Below are 24,717 nucleotides of genomic sequence, written 5' to 3'. Positions count from 1 at the left end.
TCGTGTTACTTGTTCAGCCAGCCCACATCCAGTGCCCCACTCATTCCGAATACTAGCACTTAGGTTAGTGTCTGGAACCTCTGGCCCTCCCCCTTGCTGCATCCTTGGAAGGCTGCACCCTGGCTGTTCTGTAGACTCAGCTCAGGGTCCATCCCTTTCCACCTCCATGTCCAGGAACTTGGCTATGGTGGGAGCATTTACACCTGGAAACTGGCAAAATAGGTTGGGATTGTTTGTTTCCGTAGTACTAGAGTTTGAAACTCGGGCCTAGGGTGTGCTAGGAAAGCACTCTACTCCAGAGCTATATTCTCAGCCTTCCTTTATTTAAAAAAAAAAAAATTCTGAAGACTAGAGAGACAGCTCAGCTGTTAAGAGCACTTACTGCTCTTGCAAAGACATAGGTTTGATTTCCAAAACCCTCACAGCAGCTCAAAATTGACTGGTAACTCCAGTTCCAAGGGATTCGACACTTCTTCCGACCTCCATGAGCACCTGCTCCTACAATACACACACACAGCCATCCAACCACACACATATATACATAAAATAAGTAAGTAAGTATTTACACTTTTTATATACAGAATCTCAGTAAATTGTGCAGGCTCGCCTTGAACTTTCAATCTTCCTGCCTCGGCCTCGTGAGTAGTGGGATAGCCAGCCTAGTTTATTTTGCTTTATTAAGGGCTACACAATAAACATTTAACACCACTGCATAAGTCCAACTCTGACACATTGGATATGTGTGGGGAATGGATGGATGGGTAGGCGGGTGGATGGGTCAGTGGGTGGATGGATGGATGGATGGATGGATGAATATATGGATAGGTGGGTGGATTGATAGATGGATGAAATGGAATGGAATGCATGAAATGGATGGAACGAAATGGAGTGGATGGATGGGTGGGTGGATGGATGGACTGATGGGCAGATGGATGAACAGGTGAATAAGTTGGTAATTCACCATTCTGGACTCCCTGTACTGGCCCCTGTTGGTGGGACACATGCTATGGCTCATCCTATAGTCATACTATATCACTTTTCTTGCTCTGGTACTCCTCAGTGTCCTGTGTCCTTGTCCTTCTCACTAATCTTTCTGGGCACACTAATACTGCTGACAAGGGGCTAAGGGATAGGGGAATCAGAGGAATGCTGAAGTCAGCATGGTCCCAGCCTTGGGGCTCTGGGGGGAGATAACAAAATGATGTTTTCCCATCAAGAGGAAGGTGGAAGGGACAGGCACTGTCTCCAGCAACGACACTGAATAACTGGCAGAGTAGCTGGCAGTAGGAGAAGACAGCACCTGAGAGGGGCGGAGGGCAGGATCACTTACAGCATCCCCTCTCCAGGGCTCCCCAAGCTGATCAATACCAGAATTGATGGATGTAATCACTTCATTAAGAGCCCCACAGGGAAACCAGGAGCCTGGGGCCCAAGAGCCACCACAGTAGCATCTGCAAGCCTTCCTTCCAATCAGCTTCACTTCCCCTGCAGTCAGCTCCATCTGAATCCTGAGTTCCCCCTCCCTGCCCCGTCCCTGTCCTCCTTTGCATCTGGACCTTTGTCTCTGTCTCTGTCTTCAGTGTCCTTTCTGTCTTCCTCCATCCCTCTAAATGTCTTCTGTCTCCGTCTCTTGTCCCCTTGTCTCTATCTCTCCTTCCACATTTCTGTCTCTGTCTTTTCTGTCCCTTTCCCCCTGCATCTCCATCTTTCCCTCCATGCATCCGTCCTATCCCTGCCTCCCCTCTCAGCCCCTCTGTGTCGCTGACTCTCAGCCCTGCCTACTTTCTCACTCTCCTTCAGCCTGCTCAGGAGCCCAGATGGTGGGACATTCACGCCACAGTGCCTGCAAGCACAGGACCATGGCAGCTTCTGGGGTTTTATGCCACCCTGCCTACCCTCTGAGCCTGCCAGGCGGCAACCAGTCATCTGCCCAGCCTGCTGGGGACTCCCACTCACCCTCATGGGGCCGTCAGCCACCAGGTACTAGGACAAACTTATCCCTCCAGCAGATGCTGCCCGTTCAAAATAAGGGCTAAGGGGGAAGCTAGGGTTGTCGCCTCTTTCCTCAGGAATGTGGGTAAGAAGATGCTGAAAGCACCTCAACTAATGACTTTTCTTTCCTTTCCAAAAGGGGCATTCTTCTTGACATCTAACTGAAAGCCCTCTTGCTGCAGCTTCATCTGCCTTGAGCCTGTGTGACTCAGCTTCTTCCCAGTGTAATCAAAACCTCCACCAGCAGCATCTGGCCAGGCATGGACTGCTGGGTGCACCCCCCCACACTGGGGAGAGTGGAGGGCACCAGAAATGTGCTCCCTTGGGAGAGCAGGACGGGCACAGCCGGCACTGAGTGAAAGAGAGGAGGTGGCAGTTCAGGCTAGGGGATCCAAGGTGGCAGAGGTTAGAGATTGCCATCTCTTGGGTCACAGAAGGAGAAAATGCTTCCCCACTCTCCCCCAGCCACCTGGCAGAGTAGACACCTCTCTGCGGGAGGCTGGCAGAACCAGTATGTGCATACATGCCCACGCCCCACGCAGCCCAGACACAACACGCCCACCCAGTGCCATGCATGCCCACCCACTGGCACTGCAGCCGGTGTGTGGTTCCACCGATACACACACCTCTCTGACACGGAAGGACAGTACATAGCATAGCTGCTCCACACGGGGTCCTTCGAGCAAGAGAGAGTAGAGCCATTGGGATGGGATAATGAGGGGTGTGCCTGGCCAGACAGGGCAGTTTAAGAGCCAAAGGCTCATGTCATTTCCAGGGCAGGGGTCAGTGAGGTGAGGCTACGGGGTCTCAGAACCCACTGGAAAGTGAACATTTCACTGCTTTCACACACCCTGGCTACACCCCTCCAATTTCATGCTGGACTGTCACGAGCTCTCAATACCTCTGCCTTGGCATGGGGATCAGGAATGAGGGATATACACACTCAGTTCCAAACCAGGAAAAGAGAGGCTCTGGTGGCCAGTCCCCTCCCTGCTGCCCCAGGATGGCCAGGACACCCAGATGAGCAGTGTTAGGGAGAGCCTACATGCCTGCATCACGACTGGCCAACCTCTTTAGACAGCCCAGGCCAATGCAGTCCCCTGACATGGCCAAACATTCCATCTGCACAGCTTGGAGGTAGCTTCCTCCTCTCAGCCAGATCTGTAGCCGGCAGCCGTCGTCGACCCACAGAGCAAGCTTCCCTCTTCCACATGACAGTCCTTCAAATATTTGAAGACAGCTCACCGTCCTTGCTGAGCCTCTTCTCCTGACCAAACACCCTGCTCCTGGGAGCAGCTCCTCAAATTTGCTGATTTCTAACCACCTGGCCATGCTGGACACCCTTATCTACCCAGAGTCACCCCAGTTCACAGCAAGGCTCTGACCTGAGGCCAAGCCAAGATTGTTTGTGGCTGCACCCTGCTATTCTCTCAGGCACGGCCACTCAACACCACCAATCCCTCACTTCTACCTGAATGGCCCTCCTGCCTGTCAATCACTCTCTGCTTACTGAGTTAATACATCTCCTGCCTGCTTTGCCTGCTCCAAAGACCCAAGTCTCTTCTGGTGGCTTATTGCGTCCCTCTTCTGAGAAACCTTCCCGGACAGAACACACCTGCAGCTGCTTGGGCAACCTCTAGATTCAGAAAACATGCGAGGACAATCATTGCGCTCACCCTCTAGAGACCCCATCCATCACTTCCTCCTCCCATCCCCTTCTCCCACTTCAACACAAAGAGGAGTCAAGCCTAAGGAAGAGCTGTTATCTAGCGCCAGCCTAGGCTGCATCCTTACCTGTTCGTGGTACTCGATGCCCATGCTGAGTGTATTAACCAGGATAGCAATCATGATTCCCCGGCCAAAGTATTTGCTATCTACAATCTTCCGGAAAGTGTCACAGATGAGTCTCCAGAAAGCTAGCACAGAACTAGGCTCCGCATCTGGGCCTTGGCTCCGCTGTCGCCGGTTGTGGGGGTCCCGGAGGTCACTGTGCTGAGCGTCCTGTGTGAACTCATACACAGCCTCACTATCTGAGTCAGGCATTTCATGGTCGGCGGACTCTGGCTCCCCTGCCCCTGTCCGGGCACAGTAGGGGCAACTGTCTGGCCCACAGGTTCCACTGTCTGCCTTGGAGCAAGGGCTGGAGATCTTGCAGGAGCTATTGCAGGCTCCTGGAACAAAAGAGTCGATGTTAGAACATCAAGATGCTCACCAGGAGTTCCCCTGCCCTAGGAGGATGTAGAGCCTGTGGGAGAGAGACTGGGGGTTACAGTCATGAGTATGCTAGGCACTTTGTGGATGGGTTGTTCCTGAACAACAAAATATCCCAATGTCAATGGCACCCTATTGATGGTCACTTCTGAGGATCCTAGGATTGAGGTAGAGAGGTAGTCACCATGTCCTCTGTGATCCTGTACAGCTATGTCCTATGGAGTTATGTCCTATGTCCTAGGAGCTTTCTGTCAGGAACCTAGACTAGCTCTCCTCCCTAGAGAGTGGAGCCCTGTATCCACACAGTGCTGAGTAGCATTTCCCTGGACCTCTGGGACCCAGCCACACATGCACCCTTCTCACCACACATACCAGACACACATACATGCACACTACATGCACACACTGTGCACATGTATAGTGAGCACATGCAATCTGTGTACCACAATACACACACACATACACACACTCGCACACAGAGCACACACATGTATACCCAAACACATTCATGCCATCCAATGTTTATATACTAGACCCACGCACATATGTGCCTATGCAGACACCAGGAAGCATCACCATACCCAAATGCATGTAAATCAGTCACTTGTACCTTCATATACACATACACACAGGGAACACCCCCCCCAACACTTTCCTTCATGCACACAAGTACACATAGTATACCAGATATGTTCTGAATATACACAGGGACATGTCCCAAGGCATCCCTGTCCATCTAAATCCTGTTTTGGTCACAGGAATGAGAAATGAATGACACCTTAGAGCCTACTCAGGTGAACAAGTGTAAGGGGGTCGTCAGCTCAAGGCCTGACCCCTAGGAGACACAAGATGCTATGTCCCCCTCCTGAGTGTATCTGTATACCACAGGCCATCAGTAAGCTCCCACGGTAGTGACAGCCTCAACCCCACCTATTACACGGAGGGAAATGGAAGCCTACGTGTGACCCATGGCAGGGCGGGTTCTGTGGTGGCACTTTCTGGCCTCCACACACACTCCCAAGGGACATCTCACATATGCCACTGAGTTTTGTCACCACGTCCTCCCTGCAACACGGGTCCCAGACTGTGTCTGCCTGGGTAGCCAGCCTACAGGCGGCAAGCATCTCACCGCCCACCCCCACCCCCCAGGTCGCCGATGCTCCACCCACAGGCTGGCTGCTTTCAGCACTGCCTGCTCCTGCTCTAGGTCTCTCTGTTTACAGCAGTCATCTTGTGAGGCACCAGACTGCCACAGTCACACACCGTTTCCCTGCTGAGCCTTGGGACAAAGGACACAGAGTGGGCTGCGGAGTCAGATGGTCTTGAGGTCACACTCACCAAGACTCCTAGTCACCTTTTCTCTTATGCACACAGCAAGGGTGCATGCAGGCTCATTACCAACCTGTCCAGAGGACTCAAGCTCATCTTCCCTGCAAAGCATGTGACGGGCACATCATCGGGCAGCAGTAGTTAGATGCTATGGCCAAAGGCATAGTACATGGGGGGCATGCATGTGTGACAACTGCCATCCCTCCTACATTGTAGTAATACATACAGTAATCCTAGCTCCCGTTTGAACACATGAAACAATTAGGGTTCAAAAGAAAAAACTGGAACTGGTGGAAGGTTCCAGAGCTACCAGAAGCAGCATGAGAAACTGGGAACTGGGCCCTGGGTCCTCAGACTCCAGACCCTTAGTCTTCTAGATTACCACCCAACCTCCAACTGTGGGGTCCCAGCACACCCACCCACGCTCTCACCCGTGCTCTGTGTCTCCAGTAGCTTGTGCATGGAGCTGAAGGGCCCAGGTGGGATGTTGAGGCTGGTGAGGGTGGGGGGCCCAGGACTGGGGGCCACCTCCACTAGTGCCTTATCCTTCAGCATCTCTGGTGGAGGGCTGGTGTGCACAGTGGGGTATACCTTCCCACTACCCACAGTCCTGCCAGATGCCTCCGATGGGGACCTGGGAGGGGGTGCCTGGCAACGGACTGGCTCCAAGTGGCAGTCGGCATGGTAGAAGCTGTGCACAGACTCCGCACCCCTCGGAGGGCCCCCAGAGGGAGTGGGTGTAGAGGGTGGTGGCAGCATGAGCCGACGAGACCCATTGGCATCCCTGTCCTGGATCTCTGGGCTGGCCCGGGGAACTCTGAGCGTCCCATTACCCAGGTGGTAGTGGTGATGATGGTGGTGATGGTGGTGCACCAGGTGGTGGACAGACAGACGTCGGTGTGAGCGAGAGCAGCTGCCACTGGACTGGGGCTCCTGCCCACCATGGGCCACTGGGCTGCTAAGCAACCCAGCCCTCACACCTGCAGCCCTAGAGACCTGGGCCAGCCTGCGGGCTGCTTTGCGGAGGATGTACACCAGGTACTTGAGCAGCTCCTCATAGCAGCTGCCTGGCTCGGAGAAGCTTGCCAGTGTGCTAGCGTTGGACAGGAATCGCACACGCTGCTCCCGCATCAGCTGACTCTCCCGCTGCTTGGTCTCTGAGAACTGTGTGGCAATCACCACCAGGCACAGGTTGATCATGAAGAAGGAGCCCACCTGCAGGGGTGGGGCCAGAAAGAGGAGATGTCCTGAAGAAAAGCGAATCTTGATGCCAGCTGCCACAATCAATGAATTCACTGTGGGCCAGGCACAGGGTTTGCAATTGTCCAGGCATTATCCCATTTTATTGCCATGATAATTTGGGGAGCAGACACTTCTGTATTCTCCTTCTGAGCAGGGAAGAAGCTGAAGCTCAGACTGATCAAGAAATTAGCCCAAGATCACTCAGCTAATACAGACCAGGTAAGACTGAAATTGAGCCCTATGGACGTTCAGGTGTTGCTATTGCTAGTGATAGAATGCTTTGAGATATCCCCAATTCCCAGCCTTTTAAATGTGTATGCGCAGAGACTCTAAGGCATCTCCCCAGTTTCTAGTTGGAGAGAAGGCTGGAGAGATGAATGCAATACTGGGGACAGAGGACCTTCAACTTGGAGCAAACCCTTTTGATATCTGCTTGTAATTCTCCCACTTGTTTCAATTCTAGCTGCGTGACCTTGGGGGAGACCCATAACCATAGGATTTCAATATCCCCAGCTGAAAGGGGAGACCCTACAGACTAACGAAACTGTCATTCTGATTTGCCCATCCTTCCCCGGTCCCCATCTCCATGCCTCAGTTTCCCCAGGACCCTGAGTAACCCATTGCTTGGACAACAAGCCTGAATGATGGAAATAAATATTTGTGGTGACAAAGCAGACTTTTTTTTTCTCTAGCGCATGTCCTAGTAATTATGATAATTAGCTTCACTAGTGTGATTCCAAAGAGCTGTTTGGGAAGAATTTTCAGGAGGTGTGTGGGAGGGTGGAAACTAGGCCCCCCCATGTCCCTGTTTATCCCTCCCCCACCCAAGCAAGCCTGAGGACGGCAACAATTATCAGACGAGTCGCTATCCTGAAGTACCAGCCTCACTGTTGTGGTAATGGCCAGGGATGGTAAAGGTCCCCAGCCAAGCTTTGCTCCAAGGTTGGTCATTCTTTCACACCTGAGAAAGCTATGGTAGCCTAGGGAACCGTCTCTCCTTAGAAGTAGCTTCATTCTGTCCTCACCTCTTGAAAGCTATCCTGAGTGATTGATCTTAATTTCATTCATTCACTTTTTCCCTCCTTGGGGTTTTTGAGACAGAGTCTCTCTGAATAACCCTGGTTGTCCTGGAACTTGCTTTGTAGAGCACGCTGACTTTGAACTCATAGAGATCAGCCTGCCTCCGCCTCCCAGTGTTAGGATTAAAGGCGTGCACCACCACACCTGGCTCCTCAATCTCCTTCTCTCAGTATCCAACCCTCCACCTGGCTCTGCGCCAACCTCTTGGTGACGGGAGAAAATGGAAGGGCTAGATTTGGAGTTGGTAACCTGAAGCTGCCGTCTCAGCTCCAGCCCCGACTTCCTACATGATATTGTACCAGAGGCCAACCCTCTAGAGCTCTGAGTTCTCACTTAGAAGACAGAGGCCACCATCCCTTGAAGTGGTCACATCACGGGAACATATGAGTAAGAACAGTCATGTTAGCACTGACAACCCTCCCTAGAGACACTGATTCGCAGCTTAGACAAGGCACATGGTAGGGGCAGATAAATGAGGAAAAATCGCTTTCCTTCCTCGGAAAACAAAGGTAGCAATGAGATCATGGTGAGGATGAGATGCCCAACCCTCGGGAAACAGTGGCTGGCACACAGTAAGTGCTCAATAAATATCAGCTATAAGTGGTAGCCATGAAAGCATCTACTATGACTGGTAGTGATTAAAATGATTAAATGATACTGCTTTGGTCTGTCTTCTGCTTTCAGAGAGTCTTGGAATTTCAGAGCTGGAAGGAATAAGAAATCTCACAGTATTTCTCAATACCAATTGGAGTTTTGGGTGCACGATTCTTTGCTTGCAAACATTTTGAGACATTTAGCATCTTTTCGTTTTCCGACAGTACATCGGCAGAGCTCCCCTAGAGCTCATGATGTCGGAACCACATTTGGCCATTTCTGGGTACCCCTAGGGAAGGTGATAACAACATTGTCGGGGTTTGAGAACCCTCTACTAAACGGGTAAAGAATCAGAAGCCTATAGTGGGGATGGGGTCTCAAAGATGACTTGCAAAAGGTCCTAATAGTAGTAAGCGGTAGAGTCTGGTCTTGATCTTGGATTTCTCCTGTCTTACCCCATAGCCTTCCCACAGTGTGACAGACACCACCACCTCTACAGGACTTGGGAGCTAAGAACTTCCCCTCTGTTCACGGCTCCATCTGCAGCCCCATTGTCTCCCACTCCCACAAGGGCTGAAGGAGTCACTCACGATGATGAGAAGAATGAAATAGATGAAGTTGTAGAAGGAATGCGCGTCCATCACAAAGTACATGATGTCGACCCAGCCCTCCAGAGTGATGACCTGAGGCGAGAGAGACAGCTGACTCCGGCTGGGACCACTAACGCCTCCTTCAGTCTCCCCCACCAAGGCCCTGCCACCACCCTCATCCTGAGGATAAGCCCCAGTCTGTGTTTTCTCCTGGGACTGCTCTGGGGAACACCCCATGGCCCATGTGGCCCCACCTGGAAGATGGCGATCCAGGCATAGCCGATGTTGTCAAAGTTGATGGCGCCTTTGAAGGGGTTGTGCTCGCCTGCCGAGCAGTTGGTATAGTATTGGTTCCAGTTGACACAGGTGGTGTTGCTGGAACTGTTATAAGCCTCGTAGTCCAGAGCACAGGGCGGACCACCACCACCTTCCCCGCGCAGTGTCGGCACGCTCCTGCAGGACCGCATGCCGTTCTCCCTCGGCTGGGAGCAGATGAAGGGACTCTCGTCCTCGTTCTCTGTCTGGTAGTAAGGCTCCAGGTCCACGCTCAGGGGGCTGCGGGGTGAGGGAGAGACAGAGGTAAGACTGGGGAGTCGGGTTCTCCATAGAGAAGCCAAGGATAAAACTGGTGCACGGAGACACACGGGGGATAAACCAGACCTAAAGCGGGAGAGGAGATTGGGCAAAACAGGGCTTTGTAGGCAGGGATGGGGGCACGGAGGGATGCAAAAGCTTGGCCTGGAACTCCCGAGGCCAATAGGGAAGTGGTTCCAACTTTGTTGCAAGTCAAAATCACAGGAGGGGTTTGTTTCTCCACCCTCCCACCCCCACCCCTTTGCCATCCTTGTGCCGTGTATTCCAGGCTGGTTTCAAACTCTCTGCAGCCAAATGATTGTGAGTTTCTGATCCTCCTGTCTCTGCCTCCTGAGGACCACAGGTGTGCACCTCAGCACCCAATTTCTGGGGTGCTGGGGATTGAACCCCGGACTCTGTGTGTATTAGACAAGCACTCTACCAACTGAGTTATACCTCTAGCCTTCAAGGAGTCTCTGTCTTTCCCGTCCTCCTTTCCTCCTTCCTCCCCCCACCCTCGTTTCTTTCTCTTGGGGCAGTGTCTCACTACATATCTCTGGCCGGCCTGGAGCTCATTAGACTAAACCAGCCTGAAACTCAGATTCGCCCAACTCTTTCTCCAGAGTTCTGAGATTAAAGCTGTACACGACTGTGCCTGGTTTCCGGAGGACTTCTCAAAATGCCTAGATTCAAGCTGAACTCCAGGTCAATGCAATGGGAATCTCTGAAAGCAATGCCTGGGCATCAGGGCTTGAAAATGCCCCAGGTTATTCCAATGTGTAGCTAGTTTCGCAAGCCAAATGTGTGCCAGATATGAGAACAGTTATATATCCATGGCGACCGGAAGCCAGGGATTGAGAGAGGTCCACAGCCCCCCAGTCCGTCACCCACCGGGTCCACCACTCACAGGCTGAAATTCTCAGGGAGGAAGCATCGGTTCCGAAGCAGCCCTGCCCACAGCTGAACACCAACGATGCCAAAGATGAAAAAGACGAAGAAACAGAGCAGCAGGACATTGCCCAACATAGGCAAAGTGTCCAGCAATAATGTGACGAGGATGCGCATGCCTGTGGGGGCAGAAGAGCCATGCTGGGGGTTCCAGTCCAGTCCAGCGAAGCTGAGTGCCACAGGTCTGGAAATCTTCCCCACGAGGGCCCACTGGGGATGCTGAGAAGGCCCAATTTAAGCTGGAGGGGAGACTGGTAGACATGTCTAACTCTCCCAGACAGCCCTTGAAGCCCCATTGGTTCACCCATACTATCTATTATATGGTACCAACACCTATCCCCAGTAACTGTGGCTTCCAAAGCCCTCTCAGGTTCTGAGTCCCACCTCACTGTCTCATTGTCACCACAGGGCTGATGATATCACCCCCAATTTACAGATGAGAAGTCTGAGGCTCCCAGAAGTGACGTGAGAAGCTCAGGATGGGAGCTGCTAAATGTAGGCGCCAGGACTTAAATTTAGGTTTTTGTGCTTCCAAATCCTGCTCCCCGAGGCACAGGCACACACACACACACCTCCCACTTCCTTCTCTCACCAGACTCAGTCACCTGACCTTCCTAAATGATGGTCCCAGGGGCCACTGGGGACACTGAGACAGACCTCCTGTATCCCAGAAGGCTAGAAAGCAGCCAAGATAACCAGCGCTTACCAGGCTTCTGAGCCCACCCCCATCGCCCGGTCCTGCATTTCTGTCCCCTGTGTGTCTGTCCCATGCTGGCTCTAGGTCTTGAAATCAGGATCTCTTGAAGAGATATAACTCTGTCTTCTTGGGAGCATGACAGTTAATGCTCCCTCCACGGGCAAAGTCACTGCATCCCCACCCCCAAATAAAAGCCTGGTTAGGGATCCATTCTTCACTCCGGTCTACGACTCATTAACCCAAATACTTGAACTAGCCTTTAGGACACTCAGACATCCTAAGCCCTTGTCAAAGTGATAAACCTCTAGTGGTCTATGTGACCCCCGAAGTGCCCTGTGTGGGCTCTGCTCCCTCTGGGGCAAAGGTTCTAAACAATAACACAACAATTGATTAACCTTTACGGTGGTGACAGCCACCCTATCCTGACCAGCCAGTCAGCCCTTGTCCCCCCCCCACCCCACCCCCGTCCCCTTAGTTCCTCCCATCCCCCTTCAGCTCCTCAGAGCTCCAACTGAGATCAATTCCTCAGGGCTTGCTTGCATTAAGGGAATTACAGCAGTGGTTAGTCTGAGGTCTATCAATCTAGCAGTTGTCACCTGGGAGAGGAGGCCAGCCACGCCCCTCTTCTGGCTCTCCGGTTAACATCAAGCATGCCCCCCCCACTCACTCAGCAGTTCCGCTCTCTCAGAGGTAAGCAAATTGCACACACACACACACACACACACACACACACACACACACACACACACACACACGGCTACTGCAGCATCAGGCATTAAGTCAGGCACAGCGCCCCCTCCCGAGGCCCCAGTGGGGACCATCTGCAGCTTAAGGAATTGCAAAGGGGGCCTGCAAAGGGAGAGGGGCAGAATGTCAGGGGAGCTGGAGCTGCCAAACCTTTGCTGGCTCCAGAAACCAATGCGGTTTAATTTAGATAATGGTCTCAGCAGTCACTGCAAGAGTTGGAAAGGGGTGGGGAGGGATGGGGTGGGGGGGGAGGAGAGAAATGCAACCACAGCCGGAGGGTAAGGCGTGGAGTGGCCTTGTCTTGAGAGAAGTGGTGTTTAATGCCAGTGTGGTCGCACCAGTGAAAACCAAAAAGACCTTTAACAATTTGTGTCCCCTCTTGCTGGTCTGATGGTCTCTCCACTGGTCCCCATCCACCCTTATTCCCCTGGAAAGGGGTCATCTGAGGTGTTTCTAAGATTCGGGCCCACAGCCTGACTGAAATGAGTGGAACCCAGGTAGCTTTCCTAGTGATACCACCAGGGTTAGAGGCTCTGACTGGGTCCCTGCTGTGCCCTTTTCTGCCTCAGCTTTCAATGACCAGGTCATGATGCATGTGCCACATTTCCTCTGAGGGCCCTCTGTCCAGGGGTGAGGGCTAAGGGGTCACTCACTGGGCACCCGGTTAATGGCCCTGAGCGGTCGCAGCACCCGGACTGTCCTGACTGCTGAGAAGCTGACGTTCTGCAGGTCCAGCGAATACTCCAGCATCCTGTGGGGAGGGGCCGGGATGGAGGCCCTTTGAGTGTGAGGCCAGTGAAGAATCCTGCTGTGAGGAGGCAGGATGACCTAGGACTCTTCCCTCTCCTCCACCAAGGGAAGCTGAAGGTCAGCTCTCTGTCTAGGGGAGAAGGATACCCCCAAGCCATGGCAGTCAACTCAAAGGGGACCAGACCCCCAAAGGAACACTGTAGGGGTTCAGATGACAGACCAGAGCCCTGCAAGCAGGCAGCCCTGGCGGAGTGGACAGCCAGACAGGCAGGAGACTTGCCCAGTGACCTCCCACCCTAACTCAAGCCCTCACCCCGCAATAACGATGAAAAAGTCAAGCCGGTTCCAGGTGTCTCCCAGGTAGCACTTCTTCCCGAAGATGCCCAAGGCCACCATCTTCACCACCATTTCCACGGCAAAGAAGGCAAAGATGAAGTCATCGAAGGCCTAAAGTGAGGAACAGCGACTGCCGAAACTGAGGAGAATAGGGGACACACCCACCCCACCCAATGCCCACCAGCTGGACCAGGCCTTCTGGCAGAACAGAATTCAGGCTTTACGATCCAAGAACCACTCAACCCTTCCTCTAACACACACACACACACACACACACACACACACACACACAGATGTACAGAAACACACACATACTTACCTGCAAGATCCGGCAGCGCTGGGAGTCACAGGCGATGTCCTCACACGGCCTGAACATACCCAGAGTCACACAGTTGAGAAGAATGACCAACATGCTGATGCGCTCGAACCAGGTACCAGGTGTCAAGGAAACAGCTCTCCAAAGCCTGAGTTGAAGATGCCTCCCAGGTCAGACCTAACACTCGCTACCTGTCAATTAACCTCCCGAGGCCTTTGGAAACACAAGAAGTGAGCTGGAAGGAGCCAGGCCAGGCCTACCATGGTCATTTTATCTCTCCAGCCCCATCTTCCTCATTTGTAAGGTAGAGGAGGCCATAAATACCCTGACTATTTGCACAAGCCATGTAGGGAACAGAATTGATTGCGCCTGTGGAAATGCCAGGCTCCATGAGTTTGCTGTGAATCTGATCCTCCTCTCCCCACCGCACTGGGTAGATGTGAGAAGCAAGTGAGATAATGTATGCGAATGTGTTACACAAACCTACAGTCGGATTAAGCCTGCCTTACAGTTTACCACGCACTTTCACACAATGCCACGATCGCTGCTCACAACAGCCCCATGAAGCATCCAGGGTGGATCATTTCATTCCCCACAACCCAAGGACAGCAAGACCCAGAGAGTCGAAGCCAAGTCATATGCCAAAGTTGCTCAAGAAGCCAAGATGAGATGGAGGCTTCCAAGCTCATGGTCGACTCCGTTATCTTCCCTGCACTACAACTATGCAGGCAGACAGGGACTCAGGATAGCCCTGGTACCAGAAAGAGAGCCCACATCTGCAGGCCTGCTCCCCTCGACGCTTCACAGGAACCCAAGGCTCTGACTTCAACCACCAGCTTCCCGGCTTCTCCAAGTCCTCGGCCTTTAGCCACATTCATGCCTTTTGGAAACAAGACCCATGCCAGACCCTGCACTTGGTAGAAGCCCCAGCTCTGCAGAGAGGGCAGTAGTAGCACCAGACATGGCCAGGCTTCTGCCACACCTCTTGTGTCTTCTAAGCCACATCTGAGCAGCTAGGGGTAGAGGGAAGACTAAATCTCAAGCCTTTCTGCATAGTGAGTTCTGTTGAGAGGTTTGGTTTACCTTCCTCGGCCCATTGGCATGAAGATATACCTCCAGATAAATGAAGATGACCTCTAGATAAAGAAGGTTCCAGGCCCTGGACTCCACAGATGAACAGCAAGACAGCCTAGCTTCCTCACGGAAAAACAGGAGTGAGGCAGAAAGAGCAAAGAACCCAAAGACAAGCGGAGACAGGAGGAAAGGGGAAGGGGCTGTGGCAACCATCTGCCTGCCCTGCCAGTTCACTCGGGGCCCCGGAGTCCATGGACCCTTCCTGTCTCAGCCTTGCTTCTGGAATGCCTAGTGGAGAAGGCTTCCCGCAGGCATGAAGAGATGACCAGGAAGATTCAGAGACCCAGTAATCATTCTCCCAGATGACCCCACCACTGTCTGAATCTCCAGCACTAACTTCCTCTTCAGCCACCTTGAAGTACTCCCCATTCCTGTCAGCAGGCTCTTTCCTGTTGGGTACACATTCGTGTCACCACCTGTACCCAGCACCCTAGAAATCCTCAGACATTTCGGTTTTCATAATATCCATCCCTTTAAAAAATGAGAGTAAGCCGGGAGGCGGTGGCGGACACCTTTAATCCCAGCACTCGGGAGGCAGAGGCAGGCAGATCTCTGTGAGTTTGAGACCAGCCTGGTCTACAAGAGCTAGTTCCAGGACAGGCTCCAAAGCTACAGAGAAACCTTGTCTTGAAAAACCAAAAAAAAAAAAAAAAAAAAAGTAAAAAATGAAATAAAATCTTAGGTTCGGAGCAGGGAAGTAGGTGAGAGGGGGAAATGAAAGTGTTTCTATGGGGCTGTTTTCCTGAGTATAGCTGTCGGATCTCTCTCCAGAATAGGGGTCAGCCAGGGGTCACTCTGGAAAAAATGGGGACAGGGAGGAAACCACCACTTGGAAAGGAAAGGACACAATTCCCCTTAATAACTGGTCCATGCTCCCCAAGCTAACCCACTCCTCTCTGCAGGAGAAGCAGCACCTAGGAGGGGCCCATGAGAAAAACGGTGGGGAGAAGGGCTCCAGAATATTCCTGTGGACATCTAATAGCCGTGACTCCACTGAGTTAAGTCATGTGCGTGGCTCTTCTCCCTTGCTGGCTATAGGCTCCTGGCAGGTAGGGACACTCTGCTTCACCCTTAACAGCACCCACACTACAGAGCTCAGTGTAATATGTGGTCCTTAGCAGATCATCAGTGCACAGGAAGAGCGAATGAATGAAGGAACCAATGTATCAATCAGTCAGTCATCTGTCAGTCTAGAAGCCTCCCCATTCATGTTTTCCTGATGCTGCCCTCGGCGGTGACAGTCAATGACAGTGATGTGAGGAGCGACAGAGCTGATCCCACAGAAGGGATGGCCCCCACTTCTGTTCCTACTTTGTATTGGCTTGGACTGGGGCCTCTGATAGTTAGAATCTGCACCCAGACAACCCTGCATCAGGCTCTTAGCCAAAATTCCCTTCTCCAGGCCCCTTGGCCACCCAGCCTGCACCATGGACCTGCCTTCCACTCCACCGTCCCTTCACTATGGATAAGTCTTAAGGGACAGGCAAATCTAGAACAATTTGAATAGGAGAATATCTAAGAGGGTCTTTCACCCTTCTCGGGGTGGGGCTTGTTTCCTTGGGAACATGGCAGTATGTCACTGTGTGATGTTCTTCTGTTGCCATAACAACCGGAGAATGTGTCACCAGGTGGTGTGGATTTGTTGCCACGGTAATTAGAGAGACACCCCCCTTCCCCTTACACATGCCCTCCCCTTGCCCAGACTGCTGTCTTGTCCCCATGCAAGGAAACAGAAGCAGGGAGACCCACAGGTTATCAGGTTGGGGGGAAACCATGTGACAGATCCCCATGGTAACCAAGGGAACGGGGGACAGTGGTTGCCATAGTGACTATGAGAGACCTGTGCGGTCACATGTCTACTGTTGCTATGGTGACTGTCCGGGCTGGAGTGGATCCCAAAGGGTGGGAGCAGGAGAGGGGAGGATCTTTCTCCTCCCCACAGCCCACCATCAAAAGCAGAGAAAAAGAGAATGGCAAAAGATGACCTCTCTATCATCCCTCCTCCCCCCCTTCCTGGGAGAGGGAAATAGAGCATGCTATATCCACAGATGAGTCTTCTCCATAGGTTTTTATCTAGACACAGCTTTTGCCTAGCCTGGCAACTAGAGATCTAAGGCCCTGGGCCTGGGGTGTTAACCCAGACAGCAAGCAGGCCTTCTAGCTACCTCCCTCCCTTCCAGAAGTCTGGAAATGTGAGACTAAAGAACATTGAGGAGGAAATTGGCCTAGACCCAGGAATTCTGGCCTTCTAGTAAGAATTGAGGGGTAGGGGACCAGGTCCTTGCCTCACCCATCTTACAGAGAGAATGATGGTCTATGGCATCTAATGCTTCTTAGCGAGGAAGAAGATTCAGGGGTTCATCCTGATGGCCTGTGCTCGTTTTTTTTCTCCTTCAGAAAAGGGGATTCCCCAACAGAGGCCCCCTCCCTCTAACTAGCCTATTTCCCTATGCACCCCCAGCTCCAGTGTGTGGGTGTGTGGGGAGAGAGGTTTCCAACTACACTGAAAACTGAAGCCTGCCCGAAAGGCAGCCAGCCCCACCCAGAGACAGAGACAGGAGGCACAGAGACACAAGAGAGAACGCCACTGGAATCTTTGGAAGGGGAAAAAGGCCAGAAATCTGATTCAAACGTCTGTGACTGTGTGTGTGTGTGTGTGTGTGTGTGTGTGTGTGTGTGCGTGCGCGCATGTCTGTGTATGTGAGCAGTGTGTCTGTCGCCATCCCAACTAAGGCAGGCAGGGCGGGGTGAGAGCTGGGGCGGGAGTAGCAGAAGGGGGGCAGGGTGGAGGGGTAATCCCAGGAATGGCTCCAACTGGCACTAGGGGTGATGGGGAGTCCCCCAGCAGTGGAGCAGAGTGCGTGCAAAGGAGTCTATATGACCCAGAAGAAAGGAGGATCTGGGACGAATTGCCAAAGATCCTCAGCCCCCCAGTCCACTTAATTCTCTGCTCTAGTCCTTCTCCCTAGAATCTTCTCTAGATGGTCTAGGGTTTGAAAATGGAATGAAAGAACATAGGAGATTCAACCCCCTCCACACACACACACACACACACACACACACACACACACACACACACACACTTCCTCTGAGGACCCAGTGGAGAATCCTCCCTTGGAAAGAATAGGAAGACTTAGGGCACTGGGACAATGGCAAGGAAGACTACAGAAATTCCTAGGGCCTCCTCCCTTCTAAAGGCACACACTCAGACACACACAGTGACACACAGCCCCACACTCACATTCACTTCTGGAAGCCATTAGGACTCCTGCCTCTCAGGCCTCCCCCCTTCTCCCTCCCCCCCCCCCCCGACTCCTGGCAGACTCCCCTCTCCTTCCCTGGCCCCCCTCCCACCCCTCCTCTCTCGGCATCCCAAATGCCAGCCTGTGATTTCCAAATGAGAAAAAGCTGTGCTGGGCTCTGAGCTTGGAGAAACTCCTACACAAACTTCCAGATGTGACACAACAGCCCGAGAGGGAATGCTCAGGAACTCCTTCCCGGGAGGGGAAACGCACGCCCTCACACTGTAAGAAACACTGCAAAGGCAGCAATCCCTGTAACCTAGGAGGCTGTGGCCTGCCGCGGAGCTGGTTGGGGCCCATGTCCCTCCTCTCCCCCATACAGGAGCATATACTTTTTGTGTTCCTTCTTCCTCTTGTTGAGCTTCCTCCTTCCCCAACACACACAAACACACACACACACACACACACACACACACACACACACACACACTTCCTACCTGCGTCTAGATCTCCATTCTAGGAAATCTGACCTCATAATGAGGCCGCAAGGGGAAGGGGCCAAGAAAAGTAAAGCAGGGAGAAAGGGTAACTAGCTTCAGTTAACTGGAGAGGGTAAGACTGTCCTCAAGTCTCTCAGGACCAATGTCTTCATGACCTACATTGGGGACTCCTGGAGTTAACAGAAGCCTCTCAGAAACCAAAGAGAGAGAAAGGGGAAGGCTAGGGGCAGTTCAGATACCTCTCTGGCAGTGAAAATACAGTTGCCCCTGTCACTTGGATAGGATTGGAACTAGAATGATAGATAGATTGGAACTGGAACAATGTGGGGGCTCGGGCAGGCAGCCCCGTTTACCAGGAAATTGTTCTCAGCATACCCTCAGTTGGTGTGCTGGCTAGTCTAGATATAGGGACATAGGTTCTACACACCCAAGACTACCCTCTCCCCAATTGGGCCTGCTCCCCTAACCTCTCTTCCCACTTAGAGCCTGGGTCACTTATCTCCTTCCAGGAAAGCATTTACCTCCAGATCCTTCGCCTGGAGATAGGGCAAGTTGGCAGAGACGCTTGCCCAAAGGTCTGGTTTTAGGGGCTTTAGGAAGGGAGAGGAGACAAGACCTTCCAGTCACCCAAGGATCCCTGAGGAAGAGAAGCAGGGACTGCTGGGGGTTTTCCCCATTCATAGTGCTGTTGGGAGTGGAGAGGAGGACTTCTTTTCCCATCCCCATCTCTGCCAAGAGAAGGGGACGTTGGGATGGAGGCTCACAATTTGAGATGTGTCTGTTAACAGTTAGAGAGACCACAGACCTCAGAGCCCCTACTCTCCTTTCTTCAGCTCAGAGAGAAAGGGAGGAAGGGGCAAAGTATTGGGAGGGATGATGAGGGGAGCTCTTCAGAGACTCAGAGTGTAGAGCAGGGGGTGGGGGACGCAAGCTTAGAGCCTGCTTTGCGCACTAGAGACAGCAGCGCTGCAGAGTGAGGGCGGCACCGAGCTTCCCACTGCCCCTGTTCTCCAAATCAGAGCCCGGCTTGGACTCTCAAGGGCTACCAGGGTAGAATTATGGTCTCCCACCCTGAGTCCCAGAGAACCTCTGGGCTGGAGAACCAGAAGAGGCTGTCGATTACTGGGATATTAATACAGTCAGACCCCACCTTTCTGTTACCCCGGAGCTGGGCGGCAGTCAAGTCAGTGCTTTGTGCTAGGGTTTTAGAGGGCTAAGGGCTCTCTGACTGCTCCAGGCTAGGAAGAGGTGAGGGTGAGGAGCAAAATTCATCTGCCTAGAATGTGGGGCATGCACTTCCAAAACCTAGCCATAGAGTAGGCTTGGGGTGCCCGACCTCAGTCCTCCTTAGTGAACACACTGGCAGTCTCCTGGACCCCCAACACTTTCAGAGACTGCGGTTTCCCATACCTGGTCTGCCATCAGCTGGAGCACTCTGATTTGTGAAAGGGGAGGCGTAGTGTGTGGATGAGCTTAATCCCATCCCCCACTTGCCGGAGCTCTTGTCGGTCTCCCCCCACAAGAAAAAAAAAAAAGCACAAAACTCCCCAACCCAACCTTAGTCACCAGCATTCAGATAAAGATTTGAGGTGGGGAGGGCGCTGGCCGCATTGGGCTCTCTCTGAAAGGGGCTCTGGTCCAGCTCTGGGGGCAGACAGCTCCCCCTTCGCCACATCTTGTTCTCATTCTGCACCCCTGACATCAGCCGCCGCCGAAATCTCCTTGTTGTGCCTCCAACCCGCGGATTGGGAGGGTGTTGGGGGGCGGGGGACAGGACCTCCCCCCCCCCCCATTTCCCGCTAGGTCAGTAAAAACCTCAGCCTTGAGGACCAGGTCGGGGGACTGGACCCTAGAATCCGCCGCAAACTTTGGGGCGGGGGCATAAGGAAACCCCAGGAGATTGCGGTCTCCCCTCCTCCGTCCCCGCAGCTTCCTCTCCACCCCTGCCCCCAAACTCGAAAACCAAACCCAGCTCGCTAGCCCGTGGCGGGCGAGCTGTTGGAGTAGAAAGCCCAGGCTCCTGAAGCTGCCTACATCTGGAGGATGACGACCCTCCTCTGCCCACATCTGTAGAGCATCCAGCTGCATACCAGAGGGTCACGTCTCCTCTCTTTTCCTAGCTTGAATTTCAATCCTCCACCCCCCTCCCCGCCCAAGGAAGACTGAGGTGTGTGTATTCGGAGGTGGGGCTCGCCTAGGGTACCCACCAAGCCTGCTCCAGTCTTCGTTTCTACTCGGACGCCCCCTCCCCTCCTCAGCAGTCCCCCTCTCAACTGTCTACAGTTCAGGCTCACTTCTTCAACTCACCTGGTTTTCGGCCCCCTCTGGCGACACGACCCGCCCCCCTGTGGACCCCCCTAATCCGGTTCATCGCGGTGCCCCGAAGGATATGGGTTACAGACCGTGCGGAGACACCAGCTCCGCGGGCGGCTGTCCTGGCTCAAGTAGAAGAAAACCACCGGGGCCAACGCCGGGTACGGCAGCCCCTCCGCCTCGGAGTCCGCGCTGCCCGGGTCCTTTTCCGTCGACCCCGGCCCCTGCCGGCCCCCGGCCCCGGACAGGTCGTTGAGCCGCGTGAAGCTCGGAGGCTGTCCCGACTCCTCGGCGCCCGCTCCATCCTCCTCCTCGTCCATCCTCTGGCCAGCCGGGGCCCCGGGAGGTCCGAAGAGGGCGAGCGGCGCCCCTCAGAGGAAGTGTCCTCACGCAACCGGGGGACCCCGGCGGGGGAGCATGTGGGGGGCTCTAGAGAGCTTGCTGAGCCCCCAGGAGGGACAGTTCAGCCCTGCTCCCCCTGCCCGCAGGGGCATGCTGCCCGCGGGGCTCCGGGTCGGAGGGAAGCCCCGCCTGGCGAGAGTCCCGCTTCCCCTGGGTTCCCGGGGGCTCCCCGACTAGCCAGCCGGCTTCCCCTCACTTTGTTCCGGCTTCTTCGCTTCGCGCCCAGGCTCCGGTTGCCCGAATTGGCGCTACCTTCGGCGAAGCAGTCCCCGAGAGATGGAGGAAAAAAGGGGCCACCCGGTAGAGGGCAAGGGTCCGGGAAGGGGCGCCCCCTCTTCCCTCGGCGCAGCTGGAGAAGGATCTAAGGGGTCAGCATCGTCCCGGCTCCGCGCCAGAGGCAGCAGGGGGGAGGGGAGGAGGGATCTCTTTGGGGGTGGGTTTGGAGGGGGTGGGGGCCGGCTCCTTCCTCCGCCCCGCGGCGGGCTAGAGAACCGGGAGGGGCAGGGAGACGGTGGGGGGCCGTCCCGGGCGGGGGTGGAGGCGGAGATGTCACCGCCGCCGCCGCCGCCGCCGTGGCTGCCGTTGCCGTAGCTGTCGCCGGCGCCACTGCCTCCTCCTCCGGCCGAGACGCGGAGCGAGCGAGCGAGCGAAAGCGGCGGCGAGCAGCCCGGCGCACACCACAGCTGGATCCCTCACTCCAACTTCAAGCCTCGGCCCCGCCTCTCCCCAGCCAACCTCACAGCCAATCGCCGTGCGTCACCGGTCCAGAGCCGCCCTTCTATTGGTCAGTCGCCGTGCCAGTGCGGGAGGGGGTACTGGGGGAGAGAACCACAGCTGGAATCCGGTTCCCACCCCAAAACCAGGACCGCCTTTCTCCCCTCCTCTTGCCCCTGGGTTCGCTCCCGAAGGTTGGGTCCAATCACACAGCTGCCCAGACCGAACCCACTTTTCTATTAGTCTCTAGGGTCTTTGGGACTCCCATGGAGGGAGGCTTTAGAAATCAGAGTATTTGGCATTGAGTCCTGGGGTAGCCCCTACGCACCCCCGAATTGAACAACAGCCAAAAGGCAGAACTTACTTCTAAACAAGACTGGAAAAGAAGGGAGACAAGAACCCCAGGACTTAGAAGTGTTACCGGGGTCCCGCAGTGAAATTCGACTCTCCACCTGGTCAATCACTCACCCTGAGCTTGAACCCAGAGCCAGAGTGGGGAAAGGGAAGAAAAATGGAAAGCCTGGTATTTCAGGCTGGAAGGTGACTGAGGGAAATAGGCGAGGCTAGAAAGGTAGAGGTGGGTGTGGTCTGGAAGTGTCTTCCACCAGCCCCTTAGGTTTGCTGGCCCAGATCCCGGGTCGACTTCTAAGACGTTGACCCTGGCCTAACCCTAACCCTTCTGGCTGATGCTCTGAGCATCACTTTCTGCTTCTAGAGATCATTGCAGGGTGGAAGCTCCTCTTGGGGACTTCATCCTAGAAAAGCGTACCTCCAGGAATGGCACCAGACCGCAGAGCTTGGGTCACCTGAAGCCAAAGTGGAGACCACCTGCGAAGGCCACTGTGGGCCTCGAGTGTGGGCTGAGCTTTACCTACTTCGTCCTGCAGAGCTCCACTCTGTGCCTCAGTTTCTCCCCTATCTCATATTCTCAATATGGCTTAAGGAAAGCCTGTCTGAGAGATAAGTGCTCCGCATAGTTGCTCTCCTCCACTCGAAGTGGTGCTTGGGTTCGTGTGTGCGTCGCAGGCGTGTGCATGCAAGCAAAGACCCTGGCTTTTGCCCCACCTCATCTCCCTGTATTCGGGATCTCAATCAGTTTTAGCTCCCTCACACCGCCGGTGCCTCCAAAAAACCTGTGGGTGCCAGAGACCCAAGCGCCACCGGAGTTCTGAACGTGAGGCGGTCGCGGGGGGGGGGGGTGGCGGGAGCGGGGGACGTTGAGATCAGACACAAGAAAACATCTCCACATCTCCACAATCTGCGTAGGGTGTATACGATGGAACCCACAGGATCCGCAGTTCCGTAGTCCCGTTAGACTCAGGAAAGCCCAAGCCACTGCGGGAAAAGCTGAGGAGTGGATCGGACCACCTCCTGCAGCCCCTGATTCCCAGGCGTTGTCCCCTGGCAAAGATGTACCACCCACACATCCTCCAGAGACCTCTTGGCACCACGACATGGGTTTGGGGCCATCTCAACTCCCACTCCGGCCAGTTGCCAAGGTGGAGTGAAGAGGGCAGAGCCGCTGCTGCGCTGTCACCTTCCTAGCTGCCCTTTCGCCAAATCCCAGCATTGAATTGTGCAAAGGAGGCCAGGCCTATTTGCATTTCATGCTAATGAGCAGATCCCCTAAGTGCCTATTTCTCCTGGAGGGAGTCTCTGCTCTCATTCCGAGTATGAGGTGCCAGTCTTGAACTCGGGGGGCCCCTTCTGGGAGAGAGGAGCTATTTAAGGCTTGCTCCTTCAACCTGACAGCCTCTTCCCTCCCTCCCAGGTGGGCTTGCCCTTTGGCCACCATTTTGAAGCCCTAGGGTTGGCAGCTAGAGGTTGGAACTTTCATAACCCAGTCTCTGAAGCGGAGAGGCAAGCCTCGCCCAGCCCCACAGTTCTTCAGTGGTCAGAGGCTCCTCATCTTCATCCTTGGGCAGCCCCTGTTATGGAACACACCAAGAAAAGAGACAAGCAGGCACCAGCTGGAGAAATTGAGACCTACTTCCCTGAGTTTGCAAGTGGAGAGATCTGCCATCTAGGACAACCTAGGGTGTCAGGGGACCCTATCTGCTACCTGAGTGGTGGAAGGGAGGAAGAAGGCAAGAGAAGATAGGAAGTCTTTCACGTCAATGCTCCAAGTTTCAGCTCTGACACCACCCCCTTCTTACTGGCTTCTTTTCTGGAGATTTTTGTTGTTGTTGTTGTTGTTAATGTGCTTTGGTGTTTGACCTGCATGCCACTGGAACTTGAGTTACAGTTGTGAGCTGCCATGTGGGTGCTGGGAATTGAATCCGGGTCCTCTGGAAGAGCAGCCAATGCTCATAACCACTGAGCCATCTCTCCAGCCTGTTCTTTCTGGCTGAGGACACAGTATTGACTTGGTCAAAGGTGAGAAACATCACAGTAGGACGTCTGGGCAGAGATGAGTGGAGACTTATTTCTGCCCCTAGGCTGTGCTCCTTGAGCCAAGCCCTAGCCTAACGTTTGACATACACACAGAAGGCACTTAGTGAATTTCTTTTGGATGAATGATTTCAATCCGGCAAGTGGAAAGAGAGGAACAAACATTTCCTTTATGAGCCTGGTGGTGGTGGCCCATGCCTTTAATGCCAGCACTTGGGAGACAGAGGTAGGAGGATCTCTGTGAGTTCGAGACCAGCCTGGTCTACAGAGCGAGTTCCAGGACAGCCCAAAACAGGTAAGGTTTCACAGAGAAATCCTGTCTCAAAACTAACAAACAAAAACCTGCTTTGTTTGTGCTTGAGTTTTCCTACCAAGTTAGACCTACATATGGTCTAAACACTCTTCTGAGTTTGCTAGAGCACCCCATATATGCCTTGTTCAGCAGGCCCCTGTAGGTCCCTACAGCCTTTGCCCCTCCCCTGCTGCTTACTGGTTCCCTTAAAAACAAAATTAATCATCTATTTGTGGTATTTTTTACTTAGGAATGCTGGAAGCATTCAATATGGTTCCCTCCACATCTCTAAGAATTAAATAGGACCCCCATTTCTTAGTTAAA

General features: G+C 53.7%; 1 protein-coding gene across 22 annotated transcripts in view; it reads right to left on the bottom strand.

Moving 5' to 3' along the window:
* The window catches only part of Cacna1g (calcium voltage-gated channel subunit alpha1 G), a 64,785-nt gene extending 43,167 nt beyond the window's left edge, over positions 1 to 21,618 (bottom strand). For 4 of the 22 annotated variants that reach the window (XM_087910086.1, XM_087910085.1, XM_087910088.1 and 1 more), the window contains exons 1-9: positions 20,674 to 21,613; positions 13,409 to 13,521; positions 13,067 to 13,200; positions 12,657 to 12,754; positions 10,519 to 10,678; positions 9,293 to 9,593; positions 9,039 to 9,131; positions 5,964 to 6,747; positions 3,787 to 4,163 (exon numbers count right to left, since the gene is read on the bottom strand). In XM_087910086.1, coding sequence (XP_087766212.1) covers positions 3,787 to 4,163; positions 5,964 to 6,747; positions 9,039 to 9,131; positions 9,293 to 9,593; positions 10,519 to 10,678; positions 12,657 to 12,754; positions 13,067 to 13,200; positions 13,409 to 13,521; positions 20,674 to 20,914 — 2,301 coding nt within the window. In that variant the 5' untranslated portion in view covers positions 20,915 to 21,613. Of the gene's footprint in view, positions 1 to 3,786; positions 4,164 to 5,963; positions 6,748 to 9,038; positions 9,132 to 9,292; positions 9,594 to 10,518; positions 10,679 to 12,656; positions 12,755 to 13,066; positions 13,201 to 13,408; positions 13,522 to 20,673 lie in introns of all 22 variants that reach the window. The other 18 variants (XM_087910087.1, XM_087910090.1, XM_087910089.1 and 15 more) reach the window with 8 other exon arrangements.
* Positions 21,619 to 24,717: the final 3,099 nt, after the last annotated feature.

The sequence above is a fragment of the Myodes glareolus genome, chromosome 9 (assembly GCF_982192425.1).
Source record: "Myodes glareolus chromosome 9, mMyoGla1.1, whole genome shotgun sequence".
NCBI classification, from domain to species: domain Eukaryota; kingdom Metazoa; phylum Chordata; class Mammalia; order Rodentia; family Cricetidae; genus Myodes; species Myodes glareolus.
This window is presented reverse-complemented; position numbering and strand designations above follow the sequence as displayed.